This window comes from Falco cherrug, chromosome 10, assembly GCF_023634085.1.
Source record: "Falco cherrug isolate bFalChe1 chromosome 10, bFalChe1.pri, whole genome shotgun sequence".
Classification (NCBI taxonomy): domain Eukaryota; kingdom Metazoa; phylum Chordata; class Aves; order Falconiformes; family Falconidae; genus Falco; species Falco cherrug.
Window position 1 is genome coordinate 22771830 of NC_073706.1, and position 24835 is coordinate 22796664.

The following is a 24835-nucleotide window of genomic DNA, read 5'->3' on the forward strand; positions in this document are numbered from 1 at the left end:
GCCCTGCAGGAGCAGCTGAAAACTGGGCTTGATCCGAACTGGGCACCTCTGCATGGTGCTTTACAGCAGCCTGGCTGGTATGTGCAGAAGGCAGGTGTTTGGCATCTCCTCAGTGGAGGGCATGTGGGCAGTCCCTGTGGTGCTGCAGTTAGGGCAGTTCATCTCATTTGTCTCATCAGCTGCCCGCTCTTGTGGTTGCAGCCAGGTGAGAGCACAAGAGGCATTATCTACACAGGCTTCATCTCACCTGGAATGTTCTTGCTAGGAAGCTGTGTGAGCAACCTGAGCTCAAACTGAGCCCAGCTATGTTAGTTCTGTGAAGTGAGTTGTGTTTTCTTAGGGTACAGCAGAGTTCTTTATGCTTTGAAGTACCATGGCATTATTCCTAAAGGCCATATTTGTTTCCCAATATCCTACGCGTGACTGTAGTTAGAAGCAGCTCAAGTATCTTGATATGTAAAAGGTTTTTGTAAGCTTGGCGCTCCCTTCCTAAAGGAAGGGGAAAAGCGAGGAGGAAGAGTTAGTTTCAGGAATAGTATGTTCTAAACTTAAAATTATTTTATTCTCCTGTTTATGGAATGTTGTCACTAGCACTAATTACATTGTTATCAAGGAACAGGTTTTTATCAGTTGTCTGTCTTCGGTACCTAATTATGCAGTGTTGCATCTGCATTGGGCATGTTAGTACCGCTGGACTTTGGATCTGGCTTTGTTAATCTTATCAGGATGGTTTGTTACAGCCAAGCATACACAGACAGTAAAGTTACTCTGTAAAGGTGTGTGGGATATCCACAGTAGTGTTTGCAGAGGTGAATGCTCTGCTGGCCTCTTCCCTGTACAGGCCACAGCGGCCTTGGAAAATACGGTTTCACCCTTGTGCAGGTGCTTTGGAGAGGCTTAAGAACTGTACTTAAAATGCGAGGAAGGGCATTAGGCTGCTATTACTGGTCTTCACTAATGTGATTACTTAGGTTGCTTCCCGCTTCCTTCTGTGACTGCATAGTGGCATTTACGGTGGTGTCACAAATTTATGCACCAGGTCTAGCCTTTTAGGTTTGGACAGTAAGCTGAATTTCTTACAAGTACATATTTAAAAAAAAAAAAAAAAACCAAAACCCTACCAAGAAACAAACAGTACTGCTCTAAGGGTACGTTTTGTCCATTTTAAGCCTTTGTTGGCATCACGAAGGTATCCAGTATTTGGCAGGGAAAGGGGGGTACATTGATTTCCTTTTTAAAATGGTTGGTTTAAGTGACTAGAAAGTACAGTGCGTTCTCATGGTTTCAGAGAAGGTGGTTTATGGGAAGAGAGCAAGGTGGGAAAATGAGCGTAATTTGTATTAGAGCACTGCGATTTATCACACCAAGTCTATAGTAAGGAAAGATAAGTAAGATGAGGCCTGACCCTTTGGCTCTGTCTGTTATTAAGCTGCACAGCTAGAGGAGGAGCAGGGCACAGAACCCTTTGAGCTGACTCACTTGGCTCCCTCCAGTGTTTGCTGGGGAAAGAACACGTGCCAGTATGCTTTCTTTGGAGAAAATGTAATCCAGAATAGCACGTAGCTTTGGATACGAGGCTTGAATTTCAGCTTTCATGTAGCACTTTCAAATGTAATCACAAATCACCTTTTAATTGTATTGTTCTCTATTAGACGAGCAGGTCTGCAAACGAGTGCTGTGGTGTGTTTGTAGGCAGGTTTGTGGAATGGGTGAATTAAAAAATAGTGCATGGGATTGCATCTGCCCCCAGCATGTGCTAGAACTCAGGGATTATCACATTTGCAAGTTTATTTAGGCCAGCATCTAATTTAATATCTAATAACGTTTAGAAAATCAGATGTGACAGGTAAAAATGCAAGGCTGTTAACACAGGAAAATATATCAATACATCTTAACGTAGATTTAAGGGCCCTGAAAGCTACTCTTCAGTCTGTATTCATTTATCCAAGTAGTTTATGCAAACTGAAATGCAAATAGGATAGCCTGCTCCTCACAGACATGCAGGAAAAAAAAATTGGCTGAAAACTACAGTGTGTTTGAAAAGTGTCACGTAAGACTTTTCAGTAGAGAAAACATTACACAGCTCTGCAGGTTTTAGCTAGAAATAAATCAGTAGTCTAGGGTAGTGCATTCTGAAGAGGCTAGGACACAATATTTTGCTTAACTGGTAGTTATTCTGGCAATTCTTCAGCAAATGTTATGTAATTAAAAGGAAATTAATTCAGTCTCCCAATAGGAGCAAAAATTCTGCAGAGAAGAAGGGGAAGAAAATGTTCTTACCTGAAGACACCACCTAGGAATTACTTGGCAAAATACAAAGTTCAAGGAGAGTCTGAAATTTACCGAGGTCATGCAACCACTGTTCACTGCCACGGGCACGTTCATTTATGTCTGTAAGGAGTCTACACTGACTTTATGCAAGCCACACATATGTAAGCTTACACGAGATGACTTGTTAGTCTTACCTAGTTTTACAGTTCCATTGTTTGTGAAGCACACTGAACTGTCTGTAATCAGTACCTGAACATCTGTATCGGGCATGATTATTAAACTGCTAAATAGACATCACTACAAGCGGTCAGCCTACCACATGCTTCCAGATTTTTTCATCTAGTTTTAACCTTCTCTTAAAATTATAGCTAAACTTGAACGGTAACAGACCACAGACACTGCCTCCTGATGAGTCAGAAATGCTCAAGATGCATGACTTCGTCTACTTCGCTGGTTAACAAGATGGCACAGGTTTTGAGCCTATTCCTAACAAATAGGTTTCCTGTTTCAATGCAGTTCCCGACGTGTTGTCCTCACTAGGCTGGCCCACACTCAGCAGCGGCAGGGTGTGCATCAGCTGGTTTTTGTCTGTTGGTCTGCTTTCTTTTACAAAGGTCACATGGCATTAAGGGGTTGTCATCAGGGCAGTTAGGAGGAGTGAAACTCCGTAACTCAGTGAAGTCTTCAGTAAGTGATCAGTTAGTTGCTGACTTCATCAGTTAATAAAATGTGTTTATTTCTCTTCAGGAAAGAAGAAGAGAATTTGAGAGCAATCTGCAAAAGGCTGGTTTAGAACTAGAAACAGAAGACAAGAAGGTAAAAAAACCAAACCAAACCAACAACCAAAAAAAAACCCCAAACCCCAGAAAAATCAGGACCAAAGAAATAGACCTGCAAATTACTAATTAATGTATACCACTTTGTTTCTTTGAGAAGAATTATATATTATTCTAGCGGGTTCCAGCGGAGTATGACTAATTTAGGTGAAACAAGCTTAATGTGTTTATTTTTCCAGATATGTTCATAAGAATTGTGGAAGCAAAGTAATTTTGAATCAGGAGGGAGTGAGGGCTTTTGATTTCAGCACAAAAAGAAAGCAGTTCCAAAACAGTGGTGACTTAATTTAAACCCATGTCAATGGGAAGTATGCTCACAGCTGAATTTAATCCCACCTAGCAACTGGTAACATGTTTGGAAGTCAGTGAATGGATTAGCGTATCCCCGCTGGATGTTGTCATGTTGAGGAAGGACCCTGGTGTAACAACTTGAGGATGTTTGATTAGTGTTACTGTTTCGTTTAATAATTGGAGAACACGGGACGCTGACTTCCTCAGTCAGCGTGCTCTTTTTTTCTGCCCGAGTGGGGCAAAGCCCTGATGAGGTTCAGATTCTGTAACATCCGTAGATGGGGATTCACTGAGCAACACGTTAGAAATACTTGGATCGCTGTGTTCTCCTGCGTGTGAAAAGGGACGCTAGAAGAACATGCACTGTTGGGTGAGGCCTATGATAAGATTATTCCTTATTATAGGTGTGAGGCTGTAATGGATCTTGGCTCTTGTTGGCAAATCCTTTTTGCAAGGAGGTTCGTAATCTCTGATCTGCTGGATGAAAACTGCCGCCTCCAGGACAGGGAACAGCTTGACAGTCCAGCACGGTGGCCTGCAGGATGCGCGGGCTGCCAGGTGGCCAGCCCTGCACTGCAAACCCTGGTGTTTCCAGTGCACTCAGAGATACGTAATAATAATAAAATATTTATATATACCCACACACAAAAAAATCCCCCTACCTCCCCTTCTTTTTTTTTTTTTTAAAAAAAGCTTTCAGAAGTATGTAAAAGGCAATACATTTTGTATAACAACTATTTTTATAAATCTTGCCGTAAAACACAGTTTAGTTTGATGTCTGATTTACCTTTCCTGGGGCAGGAATCCGAAGATGGCAAGATTTACTTTGTCAAGATCCATGCCCCGTGGGAGGTTCTGATCACGTATGCAGAAGTGCTGAACATTAAAGTTCCGATCAAAGAAAATGACATTCCCTCAATGGTGGAGAACCCCCTGGACTGTATGCTTGCACCGCTCAGGCTTCCCAAGGAGGTGATGCACCCTGAACCAGACTATTTCACAGCACCGTTCAGCAAGGAGAAGCAGGAGCTGTACCTCATTAATGATGAGAGCACTTTCTTCTCACCATCCATGAGAAACAGAATAGTACGTAGTGAATTTGCCTACTTTATATTTACATGGGGATTTACATGGTCCTGTTGGAATATTTATATGAGGAAAGAGTATATAAACTGTGATATCCATGGGTAAATATGAGGGAGCGTAGGTGTCTGGACATCTTTACTAGAAATCTAGAATAATATTTGTTGTAATGGATCTTCTGGATGTCTACAAGGTAAGTGTCCGCTCAGCGGTCTCGTACAGGGTAGGGCCTTCTGGAGAAATGCTTTTTGCCTTTGTGTCTTGTTCCTGCAGACTACACGCAGTGCACAACCATTCTAGGTTTTTGTTAAATGGCCTTAAAGCAGGAAAGGTCTGAAATTCTGTGTTTGAATCACAGGTTAATTATATTCTTACACGTTGCCCATATGGAACAGAAGAAGGGAAAAAAAAATTCGGGATTAAGAGACTGCTAAATAATGGCACCTATTCAGCTGCATACCCTCTTCATGATGTAAGTATTTTAGCTTTCTGGTCCCTTGAGCATTTCCAAATGTTTTTTCTCTTTTACCTACTATGACATTTGCTGTTTCCAGCAGAAATGAAAATGTGCTCAAACCTTCCATTTGTCCCAGACGTAGATTGTTGTTGATGATACACAAGATGTATCTGCCAGCCCTCCTGTTTGGCTTTGATGTTTGTGCTGAAATGTTTCTTCCTGTGGATGAGTTTGTAGGATATACTGATGTGTCAGTCACACAGTTTGTTAAGAGACTTATTCCATAGTATAGTCCTATAATGTCTATGGTACAGATTATCCAATAGCACATTCGAAAGATTATAATAAGGTGTGAATGCCTACTGTAGATGCATTCATTCGGCAGTGTGTGTGTATACAGGGTGTGTGCATACATATGTTGTAGTTACACAGTAGTGCATACTACCTGTAGTTAGATAAATACTCTTGGGATCATACCATGTTTGGACTGAAGTCAGATGAGTTGCATGAGCCCTCGTGTTCAGCGTGGGGTGATTGCTTGTCAGTCTCCTAGTGAGCTTTGAGCAACTGCAAATATTGGAAGTGTGATAAGGATGGTAAATACTGTAGGGTCAATTTTTTAGTGCAACGAATGTGGATTTGACCCTGAAATCCCTTGGAGAAAACAAGAGAGAGATGGGTTACTGTATTTTACAGGGGTTTCTCATATTTCTTTTTTTATTTTTCTTCTGAATATTGTTTTTAAGTGGTTGCTTAAATCTTAATTTCTCTGCTTGTTTTTAATAGTTATTTCAGATCTCTCACAATGCTTTAGAGACCTTAAATTGCTTATTTATATTTGTGAATTCTACCACAAGGTATTTTAAAAAACTTTATATAGATACATATTTTAAATGTTTTTAAAATTTTTTCCTTCCTTAGAGAATGAAAAGAAACAGATGAACTTTTTAGGTTTTCAGGGGGAAGTTCAGCTGATCAGTCTCTACACTGTAGAAGACTAGTCTAAGCTGGAAAGTACTTTATACTATTGGAACTACCAAAACCACAGATAATAAAAAACAGTTGTACAAGAATCTATTCTATACAAGTACAACCAACCATAAATGTTAAGAAATCATATGAAAAAAATTCCAAAAATCATGAGACAGATTCACAGATCATTGTCTAAAGAATAACTATTTAATCTTTTAAAATATTTTTAAATGGTAAGCTTTAGGCTGTTTGATTTCCATTTAGAAACCAATTTTCGTGCTTTTCTTTGTGATTTAGAGACGTTCAGAAAAAAATGAAAACCAAGATCAGGCTGAATATTTGACATAGCCAAATATTTGTAAAGGCAGAGTTCTGCAACACCAAATAAAATCACAAGAGCTGTCAGAAACTGTGGTTATTTTGTGCTGTTCAATTTCTAGGAAACTGATGAAGTTCCAAAATTTTCTTATTGTTTGACAGGTAGATACATGATGGTGATTAACTACTGAAGTTAATTAGTGTCACAATTTAATTTTACATGTCCTTACCTTACAGTTTGAGAAGCCACAGCATGGAGTATATATAGTGCTATGGCTGGAGTCAGGAAACTTAATTTATATCCCCTAGTTTACATCTCTCAGTAAAATGCTTTTGGCTGTGCAATTTGCAATGAGACTGAAGTACAGAGAACAGGATTTAAATCTGCATTATTTTTACTCGAGTAAAATAGTGGTTTCTGCTTCAGGGAAGCTTGAACTTCTGCAATTGCATACGCTACACCAGTGTGAAGGAACAAACCATTCACTGCAGTAATTTACCAGTGCAAATGAGTATGTTGTACCACCACAACACTGGTGTAACGCAACATAATGTGGTTACAGGACAGACTAACTTAATGTCTAAGACGGATAGATGTTTTCTGAAAATGTATGTTACTTAAAACATTACACATATAAAAAAGGGTTCTACTTAAATAAAGCAGTGAAGTGGAGTGCTAACTTTGAAATTCAAATCAGTTTCATCGGCGCAATCTTAAGAGGGATGCGTCATCATTAATATTTGTTTCTTTCAATGTAGTATTTGAGTCTGTCGATGAGCTGTTTTGGCTTTACTCTGATTTGCTCGCAGTGCCAGTACTGGAAAAAGGCAAACGATCCGAACTGTGACAATGAGAGGTATACGCTGTACATGGAGTGGGCCCGTTTCTTGCGGTTCTACAAAGAACAGCCTTTGGACCTTATCAGGTAAAATGCTGACTGTGTTTTATTATGTTTTCTTGGTTTTCACTGTAATACGACCCACCAGAGGTTTTTACTAGCAGCTGGAAAAATGGTTTTCTCAGCAGCATCTTTCAGTCTAGCCAGTGCTCCTGGGGTCAGGTACATTACAGATAATTCAGCTATAAAGGAACACCTATGTAGAATACCTTGCATTTTATAACCAGTATTTGCCACAATTTTTAAAGATTTATTTTTAATTCTGAAATTTCGACATAGACATGAAAAAACACTGATAGAATCCATTTTGAAGCCTGTCTCTTAATTCAGTGCTGAACCCAGTTTTAAACTGACCTTACCCAAGATCTCTTTGATTCAGCTCATATGATACAACAAAAACGTTGGTTTATTCACAGGCTCCAGTTGCCCTGTACACAACCGGTTGTATTTCTGTGAATTACCCTTTCGTACTAACAACATAATCAGAACTGTATAATTGGTATAACTCCTTGGGAAATCAAAAAGTTAATCTTTGTTTATATTATTCTGTGGGAAGGAGAGTGACTGGTTTTTTTATAGACTTTTTTTGCACTAGAGCTTCTGCTGGGAGGAAAAAAAAGAGTCAGAAGAGGCCATGTATTTTGTTTATTCAGCTTGTGTAACTTCTCACAGCTAGCTTCAAATCTCATTTTTCCAGTGTACATCAATGTATTTACTCTTCTGCTAAATGAGAATTTTGCCATTCTTCATTTTGACTCTGGCCAGTTTGCTCTATTGCAATCTTAAAAGTTTGTTTTGTATTCCTATTAATTGCAATTCCTTTTTTTTTTTTCATTCAGGAAGTACTATGGTGAGAAGATTGGGATCTATTTTGCCTGGCTAGGATTTTACACTGAGATGTTATTCCTTGCAGCAGTAGTTGGCTTAATCTGTTTTCTTTATGGCTTGTTTACAATGGATGAAAATATGAGCAGGTGAGTGTAATGTTGAAAATCTCCTGGACTTAAAATGGGAAAAGCTAAGCAATGTAGAAAGAAAAGCAAGTAACAAGATTTTAAAGCTTGTCAGAGCTGACAAATTTGTTCTTCAGCTATCTTTAACTAAAATGGTGGTGGACAGCTAATGCAGAACTTGTGACTATTAATTAGTCAGACAATTTGTAGGTGAAAAGCAGTATTTTATTGCCATTTGGCAATAGCTTTTTATATTGGAGTACCTGCAATACATAAAGTCTTAAAGACTACCACTGACATCTCAGAATTGTTTGTTTCAAGTGTTTATTATTGCCTTAAGCTTTTCTATTTTAATCTGTCTTATGGAGTAGTCCATTGACCATTTTGTGTACGTCATCGTTTGTACTAACTACCAGAAACATGAGTACAGGACAGAGCAGCAGTGTTCTTCCATCAAAGAGTGATCGGGTACCTCGGAAGCCAGAGTTTGCTTCTTTTTAAATAAGCATTGTATTTGTTTCTTCAAGGGTCCCAAGATTTACTGTATTCAGGGGTTTGGTGGGGAAGAGGGCTGACATTTCATTGCTCACTGTTTTTTGTGAGAAGGCTTCCAGGAAATTTTAACCGTTAAAGGTGAATAACAGGTTAAAATTCTCAGCCATTCTATTGAATAATGTAATTTTGAGACTTTGATTTTAGCTAGGGTCAGAATTCATATGGGAATGCTGCTATACATGTTCATATTTCTCTGGATACTAGAGGACGACTGTAGGATTGAGAACTTAGCCCACTGTAGTAGTGGAATTTAAGTAGCACATTTTACTGTAGATAGGAAAGCTGAATTAATACCGCTACTTTTAGAAAAGGTGTTTTGAACCCATTACTAACCTCATGAGAAATAAGATGGTTTATATCTCACCTGGAAGCAGTGCAGGTGCAGTACAGCTCCTTGGAGACTTGTGATTCGTTACTGATAGAATCAGAAAGCCCACACCAAGTGAGCTGCTAGTTCTCCTTCTGGCAACTGCTACGTTTCTTGGCTTGCCCTGACCAGCCACAGGTTTCCACTGGTGAATGTGATAGGACTTGGCATCTTCTTTGTGAAGCTGCAAATGCTGAGCTTTGAACAAATGAACCTTGTAATTTACTTTTCAAAAAAAAAATTTCTTATAGCAGCTCTTAAGATGCTGTGCAAACAGATACTGTACAATGTTTTCCTCCTCAGCAAAGAAATCTGTGACCCTGCAATTGGAGGAGAGATCATCATGTGCCCTCTTTGTGACCGAGAGTGTGAGTACTGGAGGCTAAACACCACCTGTGCATCCTCAGAGGTCTGTATCTGGTTCTCCAGCCACTTCTCATTTTTGTTCGTACTGAAAGCTGCTTTGGTACTGATTTGTTCCTGTGTATTCTGTTACAGTATTCCCATTTGTTTGACAACGTGGCAACTCTTTTTTTTGCCATTTTCATGGGCATATGGGGTGAGTACATCTGGTAAGATTTACGTCAAGCAATAAAGAGATCTTGGCCAAACTGCTGAGGGACACTGGAAGTGGGAAGAAAGGGAATAATGACTTTGCTATAATATCCTGCCACAGATGCAAAAGTGATAAAAGAGTAAAAATAATAGGAATTTACAGAGTAAAAAAAAGCCCAAACAAAACCCAGCAGATATCTAGGATATCATAGCATTGCATACTCTTAACTACTAACATTTGTTCCTTTCCTTCGTAACCTAAGATGGAGCAGTCTGACCTTACACAGTCCTTATAAGAATCCTCTCTACTAAGCCCTGCACATTATCAGTGTCCCTGTGAGGGGGCAGAGGCCTTTCACTGGATGGTGGTCTGTCACTGCCACTTTATTAGCAGCGCTTTTAGAATGAGAATTATTTGGCTTTTATTCCAAAGAAGTTCATACATTGTAGTATGTTTGGATGATGCAGGAATAGGTGGATTTCCTGACTCTGTCTATGAGCATGGTTTCACTCCATGCGATACTTGTTCAGGCTTAAGATCGTACTGTCTTGAATACATGTTCCTGAAGTCTGCGAAGGTTCATAGATGCAGGATATTGTAGTTATTGTTTCTTATTTCTTGAAATACCTTGTATCCTGTTTCATACCAGTTGTGTGAAATATCCCGATTAACTCTTCGGTTTGACTATAGCTACTTTGTTAGCACACGGACATCCGTGTGCTAATAGAAAATCTATTTGTGTATTTTTTGTCGCATGATCTAGATACTGACATTTTTCATGGAGAATTCTCAGAAAAAAAAATATCAAAGCGGATGATGTTGTATGATTGTTTACTAAAGTTTCCTTGGTTTTAAGCACTAGTGTTTGAGTGACAGGGATTAGTCATTCAGGAAGTACCAGCAAAAGATTTTGGAACCGCAGAAGATAAGCTTTCCTGTCTTTGTGTAAAACTGTAAAGCCTCTCCAGTTCAAACAAGAACAATCAGATTACTAAAAGTTTACATGTTAAAGTAGTTTATAGAGGGCTTTGTAAATGTTATATAGTATTACAATGTTTATAGTTTTTTGGTTTATGTATGAAATAGTTCCCTCTAGTGTTTTAAAAATGCCTTAAGCCAGCCTCATTCTTGATCATATGAAAAGCATCAGATATTCGCTGTCTTTAAAATGATTGTCATATCAAATAATCATCAAAAAGCAACAGAAATCTTCAAACTTACTACTTGAAAACATTTCTGCTTATTTTAATAGTTGTCCATGTGTTACAGGTTTATACACAAGCAATTAGTTGAATTATCACGTTCCTTTGTTAATTCCGTTTTTCTATTTGCGTATGAAAAGTAGTTAAACTGTAATTGAACATGGTTGTTGCAGCCATGGAAATGCTCGTATCCTGTCTTGGCATCTCTCTTGTCATCCACTTTGGAAGTTCAGTTAGCTAATAAGTTACTTAATCCATATTATGGTCTTGGCTGTGAACTGTTAATAGGTAGTCAAAAACAGATGGGTCACACTGTGAGGGTAAACAATAGACCACAAAATAGAAGCCAGTGCAGAAGTAAGTTCAACTTCATTCGTAAACATGTTAATTTCTCCCTTAACTGTGTTGTAACATACTGCAGTTACGCTTTTCTTGGAGTTTTGGAAGAGACGCCAAGCTCGACTGAAATATGAGTGGGATTTAGTTGATTTTGAAGAGGAACAGCAACAACTCCAGCTGAGGCCTGAGTATGAGGCAAAATGTACCCAAAAAAAGAAGAATCCTGTAACTCAGGTAACGAGCCTGCTGGGTTGACATGCATGCAAATGTAATTGTGCACTGACATTTTGGTAATGTGTGAGTTCTGTCTCAGGAACAAGTCTGTATCTCATGGCTAGGTAAAGATTTGTGTGACACACGTTAAGCAATACTGCGTTTACATTGGAGCAGGGCAGGCCCTCAGCTCTTCCATCTCCACGGAGCAGTGTCTGTGACAGCAGGGAGTTTGGCTGAAATGTGTAGAACGTGATGCCAACCACACCCTCACTGAACACAACAGATTGCATTGAATATCAAAGCAGAATTTGGTAGCACATGGTTTTCTTGCTGAAGGCATCCAGTTGATGAGTGCTGAGGTGTGTGCCCTTTGACTGGCATCAGAGGTAAACACTTCACCTGCTGAAAGCAGCATAGCTGTGCTAGCATCAGTAAATCCAGGGGTCTGTTTACCCTGGCGCAGCCGTTGCGGGGTGGGTGTCCTGCTTTCCAGTCTGAAGGTAGCAGTGAGTGGAGGCCATCAGCACGATGGCCTCCTGCAGGTGACAGCCATGCCCCACCTCTTGGCCCGTGGCTCTCTTCTGCAGATGTATTTTGTCATCTAGGCTTTTGACACAGAATAAATGAGAAATGGGGGGTTTGCCCCTGGGGTGTGCGCATAACTTCGGTTATCCTCTGCTTTTAATTTCCATTGGAAACTGATACATTAAATCAGGAATACAAAGGGAAAGTTTGAAGCTTTCACTTGGCTAACACCATCTTTACAGTGTCCTTCACATCTCAAGGTAGCAGTCTCTGAAATCTTCGCACCTTTAAAAGCACACATTCTCATCCCTATACATATGTATGCATATGCATATAACATATGCAGAACCAGTTGTCTTGATCTGAAGATACCGTAGTGGGACTAGCTGTGCTTTTACTTCTGATACAACCGCTTTGGGGAATGCTAGAGAGATGAAGGTTGCTGCAGCCTTTTGTCTGAAATCTAATTGAGATACAATTAACCACGCTATTTAACTCTGTTAAGTGTTCTATATAAATACTTACTAGAATTAATTGTCTGTCTTTAAATTTAATTTAGGTAGGATTTATTTGACAAGTTTAAGTATCAGATGGTTACGTTGCAATACAACATCTACCACCTCAATTTGATGTATTTTTAAATCAGTCTTCCTCATCCTATAAATGACTTATTTTCACTAGTCATTAAGTACACTTTGGTAACAGAAAAGAAATACAAGCTTGGCCAGAACATGGGGAGAATCATTGTTATATAAGAGTAACCCTGTCTTTCAGGGCTTGTCTCCTTAATTAGCAGGAAACCTATGCAGTAATGGTATCTCTTGTGAGAAAGTTTTTCTGTCGCTCCTTCCCCTTCTGCACATACAGCGTTAATGCAGTTCTTCGTAAACCGTAACTTGTACGCTGTACAGATTACACAGAGATCTTTGATAACCATGAGCCATGATTTTGAATGTAGCTCTGCTGAGATACTGATTTCTGCAGGCTCAGGAAAACAGTTTCAGGTAAATCAATTTTTCATTAGCTAGTTTTGCTAATTGAAAACAGATACCTGCCTGTTGTGTGTTATTTGCTAGCTTGCATCCCTGTGTACGCTCAGGTGCAAAACCTCCCCTTTCTTATGTGGCTGCACAGTGACCAAAACCAGCTGAACCACGGCGGTTCTGCCGCAGTTGAAGGAGGGAGCAGGGGGAAGTGACACGGGCAGTTCACGGCCCCTGTGTGCTCTGAAGTACCGGGCTGCAGCAGAGGGTAAGCGTGCCAGGACGGGGAAGTCATGGGCTGACTCCGACGGTGGTTAGGTACAGCATGGACCACAACCTGCCGTCTGGCGAGGGGAATCAGCTGGAGCAGGGCACGGCCCAAGATGGCCTGGGTTAGATGTATTTGTATAATTGTCCTGAGGGAGAAGATTTGTCTCTTAAAATTCTTGCAGATGTCTTAGGTAGAATGGTTTATTTGGACTTCATTTAGAAAACAGAAATTGGACCTTAGTGCATTTTTCTTACCTCAGAGTGAGATACTGCGCTGCTCTGTGCTTTCTAAGCAGGCATCAACAATTACCATAAAAATGCTATGACTGTACAATCCTTTATTTTATGAGACATCAGTTTATTACCTTGGTGGATTTTCAGAAGCTTTTGTGTGGCAGGGTTTAGCAGTGATCCTTACCAATATGCAGTTGCAGCAAACCGTACAGGTTAGCCACACGGTAGTGCAATTTCCTTTCATTATCTAATGTGCAATACTGAACACATGAAAGGACAGTGCTTCCAAATGAGTTAGTTCTGCAGACTGATAAGGTAATATGGACACAGGTCACTGAGTTTCTTGCGTCCCAAGGCTGGCTTTGTTTCACTCTTAAAATTATTTCCTCATTATTCCTGGCTGTGATTCAAAGTTCTACATGCACTGAAACAGAAATTGCCCATCTTGAGGCTTTAATTAACACCTCATTTGCTCGTGGTGCTAATATATCTGGTTAGGTCATGGCTAAAATCTGGTTTTGCTGATTACAGTACAATTGTAATTTACATAAATAATGAAGCATTCCATTTATACTTGAGCTCTGTCATTGCACATTAGTGCCTACAGTTCTAAAGTAGAAAACTTGTTGAATAGCCTAGAATATGTGAAACATTTGTTCTTAATACAGAATATATGTCTTATTTGTTAATACAAAACAGGGATAAAATGTTATGAGCTTCTGTAAAGCCATCTGATATCTATGCTCGTATCTTATCTGCAGCTGGTTTTTATAGGTCTGTTAATAGAGCCTTTAACTGTTATCATCAGAAAACTTGTTGTGACTTGAGACTGCAGTATTGGTAATTGCGTGTAGTAAGTATACTGAGGCAGATACAGGCAGTGCGTCTCTCCTGAGAGAATAGCACGTTACACTTCAAACGAAATCAGGGTGGTCTGAGCACGCTGTTTGACTGAGGGGTGTCGCCATCAAGAAACAACGCTTGTAGAACAACTGCACCTGCATGGTGGTGCCAGGGAGAAACGTACAGCTCAGGGCAGCAACTGTGTTCAGCATAATTACACCACATTATACCAGTGTGTTTGGCACATTCTGGACTTCTGTACAACAGAAAATAAACTCCCTTCAACACCATTTTACAGGTTCCATATCTTCTGTTGTCGAAACAAGCATTTTCTAGTTCAATATACTTATTGATAATATACTTAATATTGTCCCCATCTGTAGTAGTGGATGCCCCTTTGTCCAAGAGAAGTGTAAGCATGCTATGATGCCTTGTCCCAAAGATTTATCAAACTCAGATTATTTTTTACTGAGTCTTATTCCACTAGCATTAGTTCTTAAATAATCCTTTTTTAACACATGTAATCTGGTATTTTAGGAATTAGAATTGGTTGTGAAAAAGAGAACTTTACACGAACATGGAAAGTTGTTCATGTGCTATATGGGGATACTTTCTTGGGTAAGACCTAGCTGCCTGATGCTGTAGCAGAGAACAGCAACTAATACAGCCATTTCTTCAATTAAAAATGAAATTGAAGGAGTGGAGGAAAAGGCGCTCTGGCTGTGTGGAAAAGCATGGCACATCCAAGTAAACGATCATTTTAAGAAACCTCAACATGAAGAATTTCTTAAAATTGAGTCCGGTTTTGGACTCAGAGCTGAATGGCAGCTGCCCTAGCACTACAGAAACAGTTCTGGCCTGCTCATCTGATGAAGAAGTTGATCTTTTTCCTTCAGCTACCGATTGATCTTTGCAAAGGTTTAACCGTTCTTTCCAGGTACTTTCTTTAGGTTTAGCATTTTTATGGCCACTTCTGTCCTGACCTTATTTCCCGCCCCCAACACATTCAAAATCATGTCTTGTCTGCTCTTTTAGAGAGCGGGGTTGTGAATGGTTTTCTTTGGATGTGGGCACTTTCACACAGCTGATGAGCGCGCTGTGTGCTGCTTGATGTTAAAATAAGATTACAGATCTGTGAACTGTGCTGTGCTTGCTTGACTTGTTTCAGGAGATGGAGCCTTACTTGCCTATAACTAGCCAGGCTGTGCGATTCTGCATCTCAGGAACTACAGTGTTGTTCTGGGTGAGCATCTTTTTGAATCATCACTTTAACATCTATCAGAGTTGCTGATCATCACTTGTGACATTAACACAAACTGGTTTTATTAATGATATTAACACATGCTTTTATTTTTGTCCTGCAGATTTTTTGCTGTAATGCAAAATGCACTTCAATTCAGATTAAAAAAAAAAAAAAAAAAAAGACCAGACCTTGGAAATATGTTATTAATCAGTAATTTGATTGGACATTTTAGCATAGGAAGAATTCTTTCTCTGGGTTATGTGCTGAACAAACCATACTGAAAAGAATTATAGTAAAGAGGGGAAAAAAAGTATTATTAACTACCATTAAATATATATACATTCCTCAGTTGAAATATCTGCAGAGTGAATTTCAGGGTGGACAATATAAACTAACTTCACCCTTCCATCTCCATTTCTATGAGTCTGTGTCCTTAATTTTATTGAGTTTAATGTGCTTGTGTACTTTGCATTTCAGATCTGCTGAACTCATACCCATAAAGAATAAAATTTAGAAAGTATAAAGCGTGGTGGTTTACAACTTCTTTCAAATGTTGCGTGCTTGTAGCTGTACTAAGCGCTAAGTGTATTTCAAATCTCTGTTGTTTTCTTAGGTGTCTCTTATTATAGCTAGCATGATCGCTGTGATTGTGTACCGTCTTGCAGTGTACGCTGCCTTTGCCAGCCTCATGGAGAACACTCAGACTTTACAGCCCATCAGCGGATTGCTGACCCCTCAGCTGGCAACTTCAGTCACAGCCTCGTGCCTGAATTTTGTAATCATCATGATATTGAATTTCTTATATGAGAGAATAGCCATCTGGATTACTGATATGGGTAAGCAGTGTACTTGAAGACTAAGCTTTTAAAGAATGACTACAGGGAGAACCCATCTAGAGATGCACTACGTGGCTCTCAACTCAGGCACAATGGGACCGCTAGGACTGTAGACTACCGAGTCTGTAGCTTGCAGCAGTGACTCAGTTGTATCCATGACCATACCGAACTTTTTCCTTGCATTTCAATAGTTACCACAAGCTGGTTTCTCTTAGTATGTTTGCTTATATCCAAACTAGTCTACAGAGACAACCACAATTCTGAACATAATTAAAAATTATCATGTCTTTAATATATTAGAGCCACTAAAGCAAGATCAAACTCTTGATTTAGCAGTATTTCAATTAGAAATCCTGAAGATGTATTTTTTTTTTAAATCTATCACAGCTTTCACAGCCATCTTTACAAGAAAAAAGACTACAGAATAATATCTTGCTTAAGGGGGAAGATAGGAGGATGGGGGATGGGATAGGACAGTCCATTTTTCATTTTTTTTTCTGAGCCATTTCCCTTAGCTATGGCTTTACAGATCTGGAGTTCCACAGGTTGAAGACAGAGATGGAGCAAGCTGAGAAGTTGGGCATGAGATACATTATTGTCGCTGTTGGTAGCGTTGCCTGCAGTAGGCTCACTCCAGAGCTGGAGGAGCCAGCAGGCAGGCCCAGAAAGATCTATTACTTTTTTTTGTAGCAGATTTTATGTTTTGATGTTGCTTGCTTGCTGGAAATACCCTTCCCTAGAGCTCTTCTGAAGTATTTGATTTTGTTTGCCCTTAATGATTTAGATGTACAAGTCCCTGCAGGTGCTTTATAGAAAGAAATAATCACAGAATATTTAGCTTGAGGGCAGGGAGAGCTGAGAGTATTAAGTATTTGTAGCTTGTACAGCTGTCATAAAAACGGTTGGGTGATTTTTTTTTTTTTTTGAGGTCTTACAAGTGGAATCAAGAATTGAAAGGTGTTTCTTGCAGACACTTAATGGGATGTTGCGCTGGGTTTATTTTGATTTATCATGGACCATCTCCTATCTTGGAGATCTGTATTGCTTATCTCACTTGGCCAGATTAGACTAGAGAAAGACAGAACAAGTAATAAGTAAAATTCCCCCTAGCAAAACCAAAACCAAACAGAAAATCATAATTTTTTTTTTAATCTTCCTTCAAGAGCACAAATTATAAGCAAGAAGGTGCAGCACTGTTGTTTTGCTGCTTCCAAGTGTGGAGGATTGATTTCTGGAGTGTCAGCGGTACCTGCGGTTCTCGTCACCGAGGGACAGTAGGTTTTACATCGGGGGGCTGCTGCGCTCCCCTGGCGGCCCCGGCAGCCGTGCCTGGCTCAGGCTTGAGATGTGCTTGGGGCCAGGGCGTGAAATGGCAGGAGTTCAATGACAAGAAATGTTCAAACTCTGTTCATATTTGAATTCCTTAGAAATGTTAGGCCAGATTTTGCTTTCAGACATGCAGGTGTAACCTACCTCCAGTGCTCTGAACTGTCTGTCTGTCTGACAGAAACTTTTGAACAGCTCACTGACAATAAAGATGTTTTAATGAACTACAGCCTAAGCAGACTGCCTCACCTGAGTGCTGCCTCCTCTATAGTGCAGTCATGTTATGTTCCCAGCAAATAATGTACTTTCTTCTGTCATGAAAACTTACACCAAGCTTGGAAACGTTAGTTTACTCGTATATATAAAATAACTTTACTGTAGGGCAGGTGAATTCAGCACGTCTGCCAGGTCATGACCAAATCAGAGGGTCCTGGAATACTTGTGGTGTATTTTCTTCCCCCTTTTCCCAGCTTGACTTGGTTATATGTTACCATTTAACAGGACATTTTACCAGTAAGGTGCTTAGGGCTTCCTGCTACCTTTTAAAAATGTAAACATTGTGGAGAATGTGATTACGAAGGCAGCAAAACCCTAAGCAAAAGTGCTGAATGATGATGTTGGTGATGATGTTCAGTACTGTTGAGATGCCTGTATCCTTCCCTGTTCTTCCCCCCCTGACGAGCCTGATCTTTTAGGGGCACAGGGCCCATCCATTTTCTGCTGATTTCAATGTTACACACAAACAGCATATTGAAAAAACCAATACTATAACATACTTCTGTACCACAAAGAAAAAAATCTTTATGATGTGCATTGTTAACAGTGAAATTTTCATACTCCAAGAGACGCTGCTAGTTACTCTTTGAGATTCATCTTGGATCTGCTAAAATAGCAGAAGATTTGGGGATAGACAAGTGCTAGTGGACAGTACAAAGAAGGGAAAATTGGAGCTTTTATAAAAGTTTCAAGAATTAATTTCATTTGCCTGCCTACTCGGAGAATTGCATTGTAAATTAAGGTAGGGTATCTGAGAGCAGGAACACCATCTGCTCAAATGTTTGTAGGTGTTTTCTTTTTCTTTGGGATATAAGGGCACAGTGCATGATGAGTATTTATGAATCTGTATCCTTCTAAAGACAGTAAAGGAAAACAAAATTACCGTTACAGAGATTCCCAGAACTCACATGGAGTACGAGAACAGGCTCACGATGAAAATGTTTTTGTTCCAGTTCGTCAACTACTATTCATCCTGCTTCTACGTTGCCTTTTTCAAAGGGAAGTTTGTTGGTTACCCAGGTGCCTACACATACATGTTCAATCGCTGGCGAAATGAAGAGGTAGGACTTTGTCAATTACGGTTGATTGAATTATAATAAACTAGTTAAACTCTTTATCGCCTCCAACCTGCCCAGTCCTAAATTGCCAGCTGCAGGTTTGGTCTGGAATGAGCTGGACCTCAGCTGGCTGTCCTGAGGCTGATGGAGGGGCTTCCAAGGATTCTTCCTGCTGTTGCTAGTCAAGGAGGCACCAGCAAATCTGTGCACAAGAAAATCTGTGGCTGTCAGTCATAAGGGTGAAAAATTGTAAAGCTTTTCTTGCCCTCAGTTCTCCTGAAATACCAGTGGATCTTGCCATAAGTCTTGAAAGTGATCCCCTAGGTTGAAGAAAGCTAATGTAAATGGAAATGGTCTCTGGCTTTTGGGTGTCTTCATTAGCTGTGTGAGGGACGACATTTTCAGAGAAATGGTGTGATAAAAGGCACATCTGTAAGCTTTTGCTTTTTTCCTCATCTCATTGCTAATTGTGCTGTTGGCACAGACATGAAATGCAGGACTTAATGTGAAGTGTTGCCTGGGAGTCAGTAGTACGGGAAAAACTTAATGCAAAACACAATGAAGTAATGCAGTGCACTTGCTCGTAGATTATCTCCTAATACTGGTCTGGCTGCTGAATTCTTAAGATGGATTCAAGAAAGAGTTGAAACTTTAGTGTTGTCAGCAAACAGCAGAGACCAGATACTGGCTGGTATTTGAATACCTCTGGTGTACGGCTATGAATAGAGAGCTTGGGTGCTTGGTAGGTCCAGGTTGGTCTGGTGTTGAGCTGAATGAGTGCCATAGATTCACCTTGCTGGGGCTGCAGGGTGGCTGCTGCACGCAGATGCTGCTGCCCCGTCTTTGTGTATCTGCACAGTGGTCAGCCTGAAGCATCTCTGAATTACAGTACACTGTCTTTTAAGTGGCCATTACGTTTTGGTGTGTTTTTTATCAAGCACGTTGAGCACTGAAAGCCCTTCTATAACAGCCTTCCTGAGAGGACATCTTAGTTGGTAGTCCAGATGAAAATTAAGTACTGTCCTAATAAGTTTGAAGAACTCTTTTTTTTTTTTAATTTATACAGTAGTGGAATATAGTTTATGTGGGTAGTGTCCATTATTCCTGTCTGTTAACCCCCAATTTGTCTCTGCCAGTGCGATCCTGCGGGCTGTTTGATAGAACTGACGACACAGCTTACCATAGTCATGGCTGGCAAACAGATCTGGGGAAATATCCAAGAGGCCATTGTACCGTAAGTTATCCCTTACAGCAAGATGCCCGTGTTATAGACAAAAGAAATTCTTGGGATGAGTGGTAACAAGCAGAATCATAGAATCATTTCAGTAGGAAAAGACCTTTAAGACCACCAAGTCCAACTGGTCACAGAGCTGGGTTGAACCTGGTGCCATTGGCTTCGGCCCATGGGCTCAGCCTGCCCAGCCCCCCCGCCGCCCCCCCAGCCTTGTGCCCCATCCCTGGCCGGGGTCCCCTGCAGCTGGCTGAGGGCGCTGCCCCCCTGGCCCAGGCCGTGGGCAGAGCCATGGCACAGGGCTGGCCCCAGCACGGAGCCCTGGGAACACCCCGTGTGCCCGGCGCCCCCGGGAGGTGGCTCCATCCACCCCCGCGCTTCGGGCTCGGCCGCCCGGGCAGCTTTGACCCCAGCGCAGAGCTCGCCCGCCCGGCCGGCAGCAGCCGCTGGCACAGGGGGTGCTGGGGGAGACGGGCCAAAGGCTCCGCTGGGCTCCGGGTGGGCAGCACGCGCGGCCTCCCCTCACCCGCTCGGCGGTGATGGGTGTCACATGGGCTGACCTCCCGTCTTTTGGGACCTCCCCGGTTAGCCAAGAATGCTGATAAATGAGGGAGGGCAACTTGGCGAGCTTTTCTGCCAGCTCCCTCGGTACCCTCGGGTGGATCCCATCCAGCCCCGTGGACTGGTGCGTGTCCAAGTGGAGCAGCCGGGCGCTGACCGTTTCCTCCTGGACGGTGGGGGCTTCATTCTGCTCCTCGTCCCCGTCTTCCAGCTCGGGGGGCCGAGTACCCAGAGAGAAGCTGGTCTATTAAAGACAGGCAGAGAAAGCTTTAAGTACCTCAGTCTTTTCCTCATCCTTTGTGGCAAAGTTCCCCACCACATCCAATAAAGGATGCACATTATCCTTGGCCCTCTTTTGGTTGCTGCTGTATTTGTAAAAACACCTTTTGGGTTTTTTTTACAGCGGTGGCCAGCCTGAGTTCTGGCTGGGCTTTCACCTCTCTAACCTTCACCCTGCATAACCTCACAACATCCTTATAGTTGCCTGCTATATTCTGCGTTGCCTGCCTCTTCTTCCAGAGGTGGTAAACTCTCCTTTTTTCCTGGAGTTCCACCAAAATTATTGCCATATGAAAAGGCTAAGAAAAAAACCCTGTAAATCAAGCACAAATTCTGAGTAGAGTCATTTTGTAGAGGCTTTTGGCTTCTTTTTATGAAAGCCATGCTTGTAAAAGCATGTTGCTGCAAGGAGCTTGCTTAGAGAAAGGGCTACTTGATCTGCTTCTTTCATTTGTAACTTTTTTCTGCATATACAGCTGGATTTGTAACTGGTGGGGTCGTCGGAAAGCCAGAAATAATCCAGAAAATTTATACAGTCGCTGGGAGCAAGACCATGATTTGCAGATATTTGGAGCCTTAGGACTGTTCTATGAATATCTAGAAATGGGTAAGTTTAAAAATACACATTTGGAATTGAGGACAAGACGGCTTGTGCTGACACAAAAAAAAAAAAGCTTCTCAATTAATAGTTATGGGTTGATGCCATCACTTTCATCTGGTAAACAGTGGACAGTTAACTGCTGGAAATCATTAAATAGGTCAGCCTGATTAAGAACAAAACAAAACAAAAAAAGCTGCCTTTGCATCTTCGACTGCAGAGAATTTCACAGAAACGCTGCAAAGACCGTTTGTTTCCCTTGTTTAAACAGGGAACATTTTTCTTGGTGCAGCCAGCTGTCTCGGTGTCTGTTCTGTTCTTGTTCCCAGGCATATTCTCAGCTGATGTCAGTGGAAATTGTAAGTATGGGATGGGTGCCAAATAGGCTGTAAGGATGGGTACTGCAGATATGAGATCTACAAACTGGATCAGGGAGAATCCGCTGAGTTTTAGGTTTGCACTGCGTAGTGCCTTGCTGCAGTCCTGCAGACCAGCAGAGGGAGCATGGGTAACAGAATAGGATTTTTCAAAGGTAATGTGAACACGGCAGCGTATGGAATGAGTTTACAAAACCTGAGAAACTAAAACTAGAAACTGAATCCAAACTAAATCTAAAAGACACTAAACCCCATAAAATAGTATTTGTCCATTACAAGGACAAAATTTGTGGAGAAGTGGATTTTTGTGTTGTATTATTTCTACAGAAATAATTCTAAATGCTCTAGATTGCCTAGAGGTGTGGAGTTTTATTATTGTCACTTCGGACATGGTAGTTCATACAGGGCTGGGATCTTACAAAATTAATGCACTCAATCAGTGTTGTCAGCCATGCCTGTTAATAGATGTCCTTACTCTTCCTCAGTCAGCACTGAAGCAGTATGCTCCAGCAATGTCCTGGGGCTGCCAAGCTAACAGGAATTTTGTTGCTTGTCTAAGATGAAGAACTCATCACTGAAATCATGGAAGAGCTGATGACTGGTGTATGGGAATTTATTTTTATTCACTGCCTAAACCAGATAAGATGTTCTATTTCCTATCTTTAACATATAGTGGCAGTATTGGCTCGGCACTGAGTACTGTCACATTCTGTACCCAGAAACATTTCATCCCACTAAAGAGATCATTCGTGTATTCTATTTGCAATTCTTAAACTAATGTTAAGGCTCCCCAGTGGAACTATTGAATATGGAATTGGTATTAATATTTTGACTGAAGCATTAACAGTAGGTGGAGGTAAGGTTGTCATAGAAGTAAAAGTAGTTCCTCTTTTTCATTTAGGAGCGTAGCTGGTAAGTAAAAGGAGAACAGGCTTGCTCTGTACAAACTGCAGGAGAGGAAAAATAGCCTGGTTTTGTTCCTGTCATAATGCAGAAATGTGATGTATGAGTACATTCCAATTCCCCTACAGTTAGTGCCATTCGTGAGAGAACTGCAGCACCGTGAAAGAATCAGTATCCAGCACTGCTGGCAGCATCGTCTGACAGGACCCAGATGTCCCTTGGGTGCTGCAGGATGGCAGCCCTAAGAGACTAAAGTCTCGGGTCGGGGACAAGTCACCACTTAGCGCATGCCAGGGCTGGAGGTGACTTGTGCAGCCTGGCAGAAGTTTGCCCATAGTCTGCTAGAGGCAACTTGCGTGTTTCATTGGCGTCCTGAGGGTACTTTTGTAGGGGCAGATTTTGGCACTTCTCTTTTCTCCCTTGCAGTCATTCAGTTTGGATTCATTACGCTCTTTGTGGCGTCCTTTCCCCTGGCTCCCCTTCTTGCTCTGATGAATAATATCCTGGAGATTCGAGTAGACTCCTGGAAATTAACCACTCAGTACAGGAGACCGGTGGCTGCAAAAGCGCACAGCATAGGAGTTTGGCAGGAGATCCTGAACGGAATGGCCATCTTGTCTGTTGTCACTAATGTAAGTACCTTAACTGTGCTACATCAATTTTGATTCTTCCGTGTACTCGGAATTTGCAGATTTAAAAATCAGCTGATGCTTTTTCTCCATCAGTAGTATTCACGTTATCACAAGGTTTGACCGTATCTCTGTAGAGTAACCTTTGGGTGATTCAGCTTGTCCGTGTGTGGACGACACGCAGCTCCCAGTCCACATTGCGCTGGACAATAACCTTTCATTCACTTGTCTGTGTTTTCCAGCATTTTGGAATGGCACAAGCCGGTCTGAAGCTTAGTCTGATGAAGCACACTTGATTGCCCAGAGGGGACCGTAGGGGACAGGAGAGGTGGATTAATTCTGTCAGCCAGATGACATTTCTGTCTTGTCGCTATGAGGCCTGTTCTGTGGGAATTCTGCTCGTTCATCTGCTTCTGGATGCCCCTGTGTGGGGGCAGTGTCTCAGAGTGCTTTTTATACACTGTAAACTAAGTGCTATGCTGGTTATTTCATCTTAAGTATAATGTAGACTGCTGAGCAAAAGACTTGCCTCTTTTTAGTGTAGAATATTCAGCAGTATCAGATCGGCAAGTATCTGAGGCAACAAACCCACTTCACTTGCCTAGTGAGCAAGGTGCCTGAGCATCTTCAGTGTCTCAGGTTTCCTGGCAAAACGTGCTGGTAGCCATGTTTCCTTTTTAAATACAGCCAGAGAACATGCTGCCCCTTCTTTCTTAAAGTGATCGCACACTGGATTTGGGTTGATCCTTTCTCACAAGAACTCAAAGCCATGTCCCCCCTTTCACGAAGGAATGCCATTATCACAGATAAAAGGCAGTTTGGTGTGAGGCGATCTTTGGTGTTAGGTGCCCCTTGTAAGGGCCATTCACGTATTTTGTTCACTGAGTGCTGGTGTTTGCAGCAGAGGCTGCAAGTCAGCATTGTTACAAGGTCAAGTGCCCGAATCGTGCTGCTCACCCTTGCTTAAAAGATCCTGGGTTATGCCACAGTGTCACGGTACCAAAGTCTCTTTATGAATCTGCTCAGCACAAGTTTTGTGCACCATTTCCTTAATCTCTCTCTCTGATTTTTTTTCAGGCTTTTATTGTTGCATTCACATCAGATATGATTCCTCGTTTAGTTTACTACTATGCTTATTCTGAAAGTGAAGACTCACCTATGTCTGGATACATAAACAATAGTTTGTCAGTGTTTCAAATCTCAGATTTTCCATACAGAAACAAGCCTAAAATGAATCCGGAAAACTTTGTCATATGCAGGTTGGTGTTGGTGTAATAATAAATATTTTACCACTTTGTTTAGAATACAGCATAAGAAATCAAGGCAGATCTTAGTGTACTACAAATTA

At 41.2% G+C, this 24835-nt stretch overlaps 1 protein-coding gene across 4 annotated transcripts in view; it reads left to right on the forward strand.

Annotated features, from left to right (window-relative positions):
• Positions 1–24835, forward strand: part of ANO5 (anoctamin 5) — a 62408-nt gene that overhangs the window by 31884 nt on the left and 5689 nt on the right. For all 4 annotated transcript variants that reach the window (XM_055721706.1, XM_055721708.1, XM_055721707.1 and 1 more), the window contains 15 exons: positions 3019–3087; positions 4200–4484; positions 4840–4953; positions 7039–7154; positions 7967–8101; positions 9306–9411; positions 9501–9561; positions 11182–11333; positions 15339–15413; positions 16027–16249; positions 18743–18912; positions 20046–20143; positions 21457–21587; positions 23285–23490; positions 24565–24746. In XM_055721706.1, the coding sequence (XP_055577681.1) occupies positions 3019–3087; positions 4200–4484; positions 4840–4953; positions 7039–7154; positions 7967–8101; positions 9306–9411; positions 9501–9561; positions 11182–11333; positions 15339–15413; positions 16027–16249; positions 18743–18912; positions 20046–20143; positions 21457–21587; positions 23285–23490; positions 24565–24746 (2123 nt within the window). The remainder of the gene's footprint in view (positions 1–3018; positions 3088–4199; positions 4485–4839; positions 4954–7038; positions 7155–7966; positions 8102–9305; positions 9412–9500; positions 9562–11181; positions 11334–15338; positions 15414–16026; positions 16250–18742; positions 18913–20045; positions 20144–21456; positions 21588–23284; positions 23491–24564; positions 24747–24835) is intronic.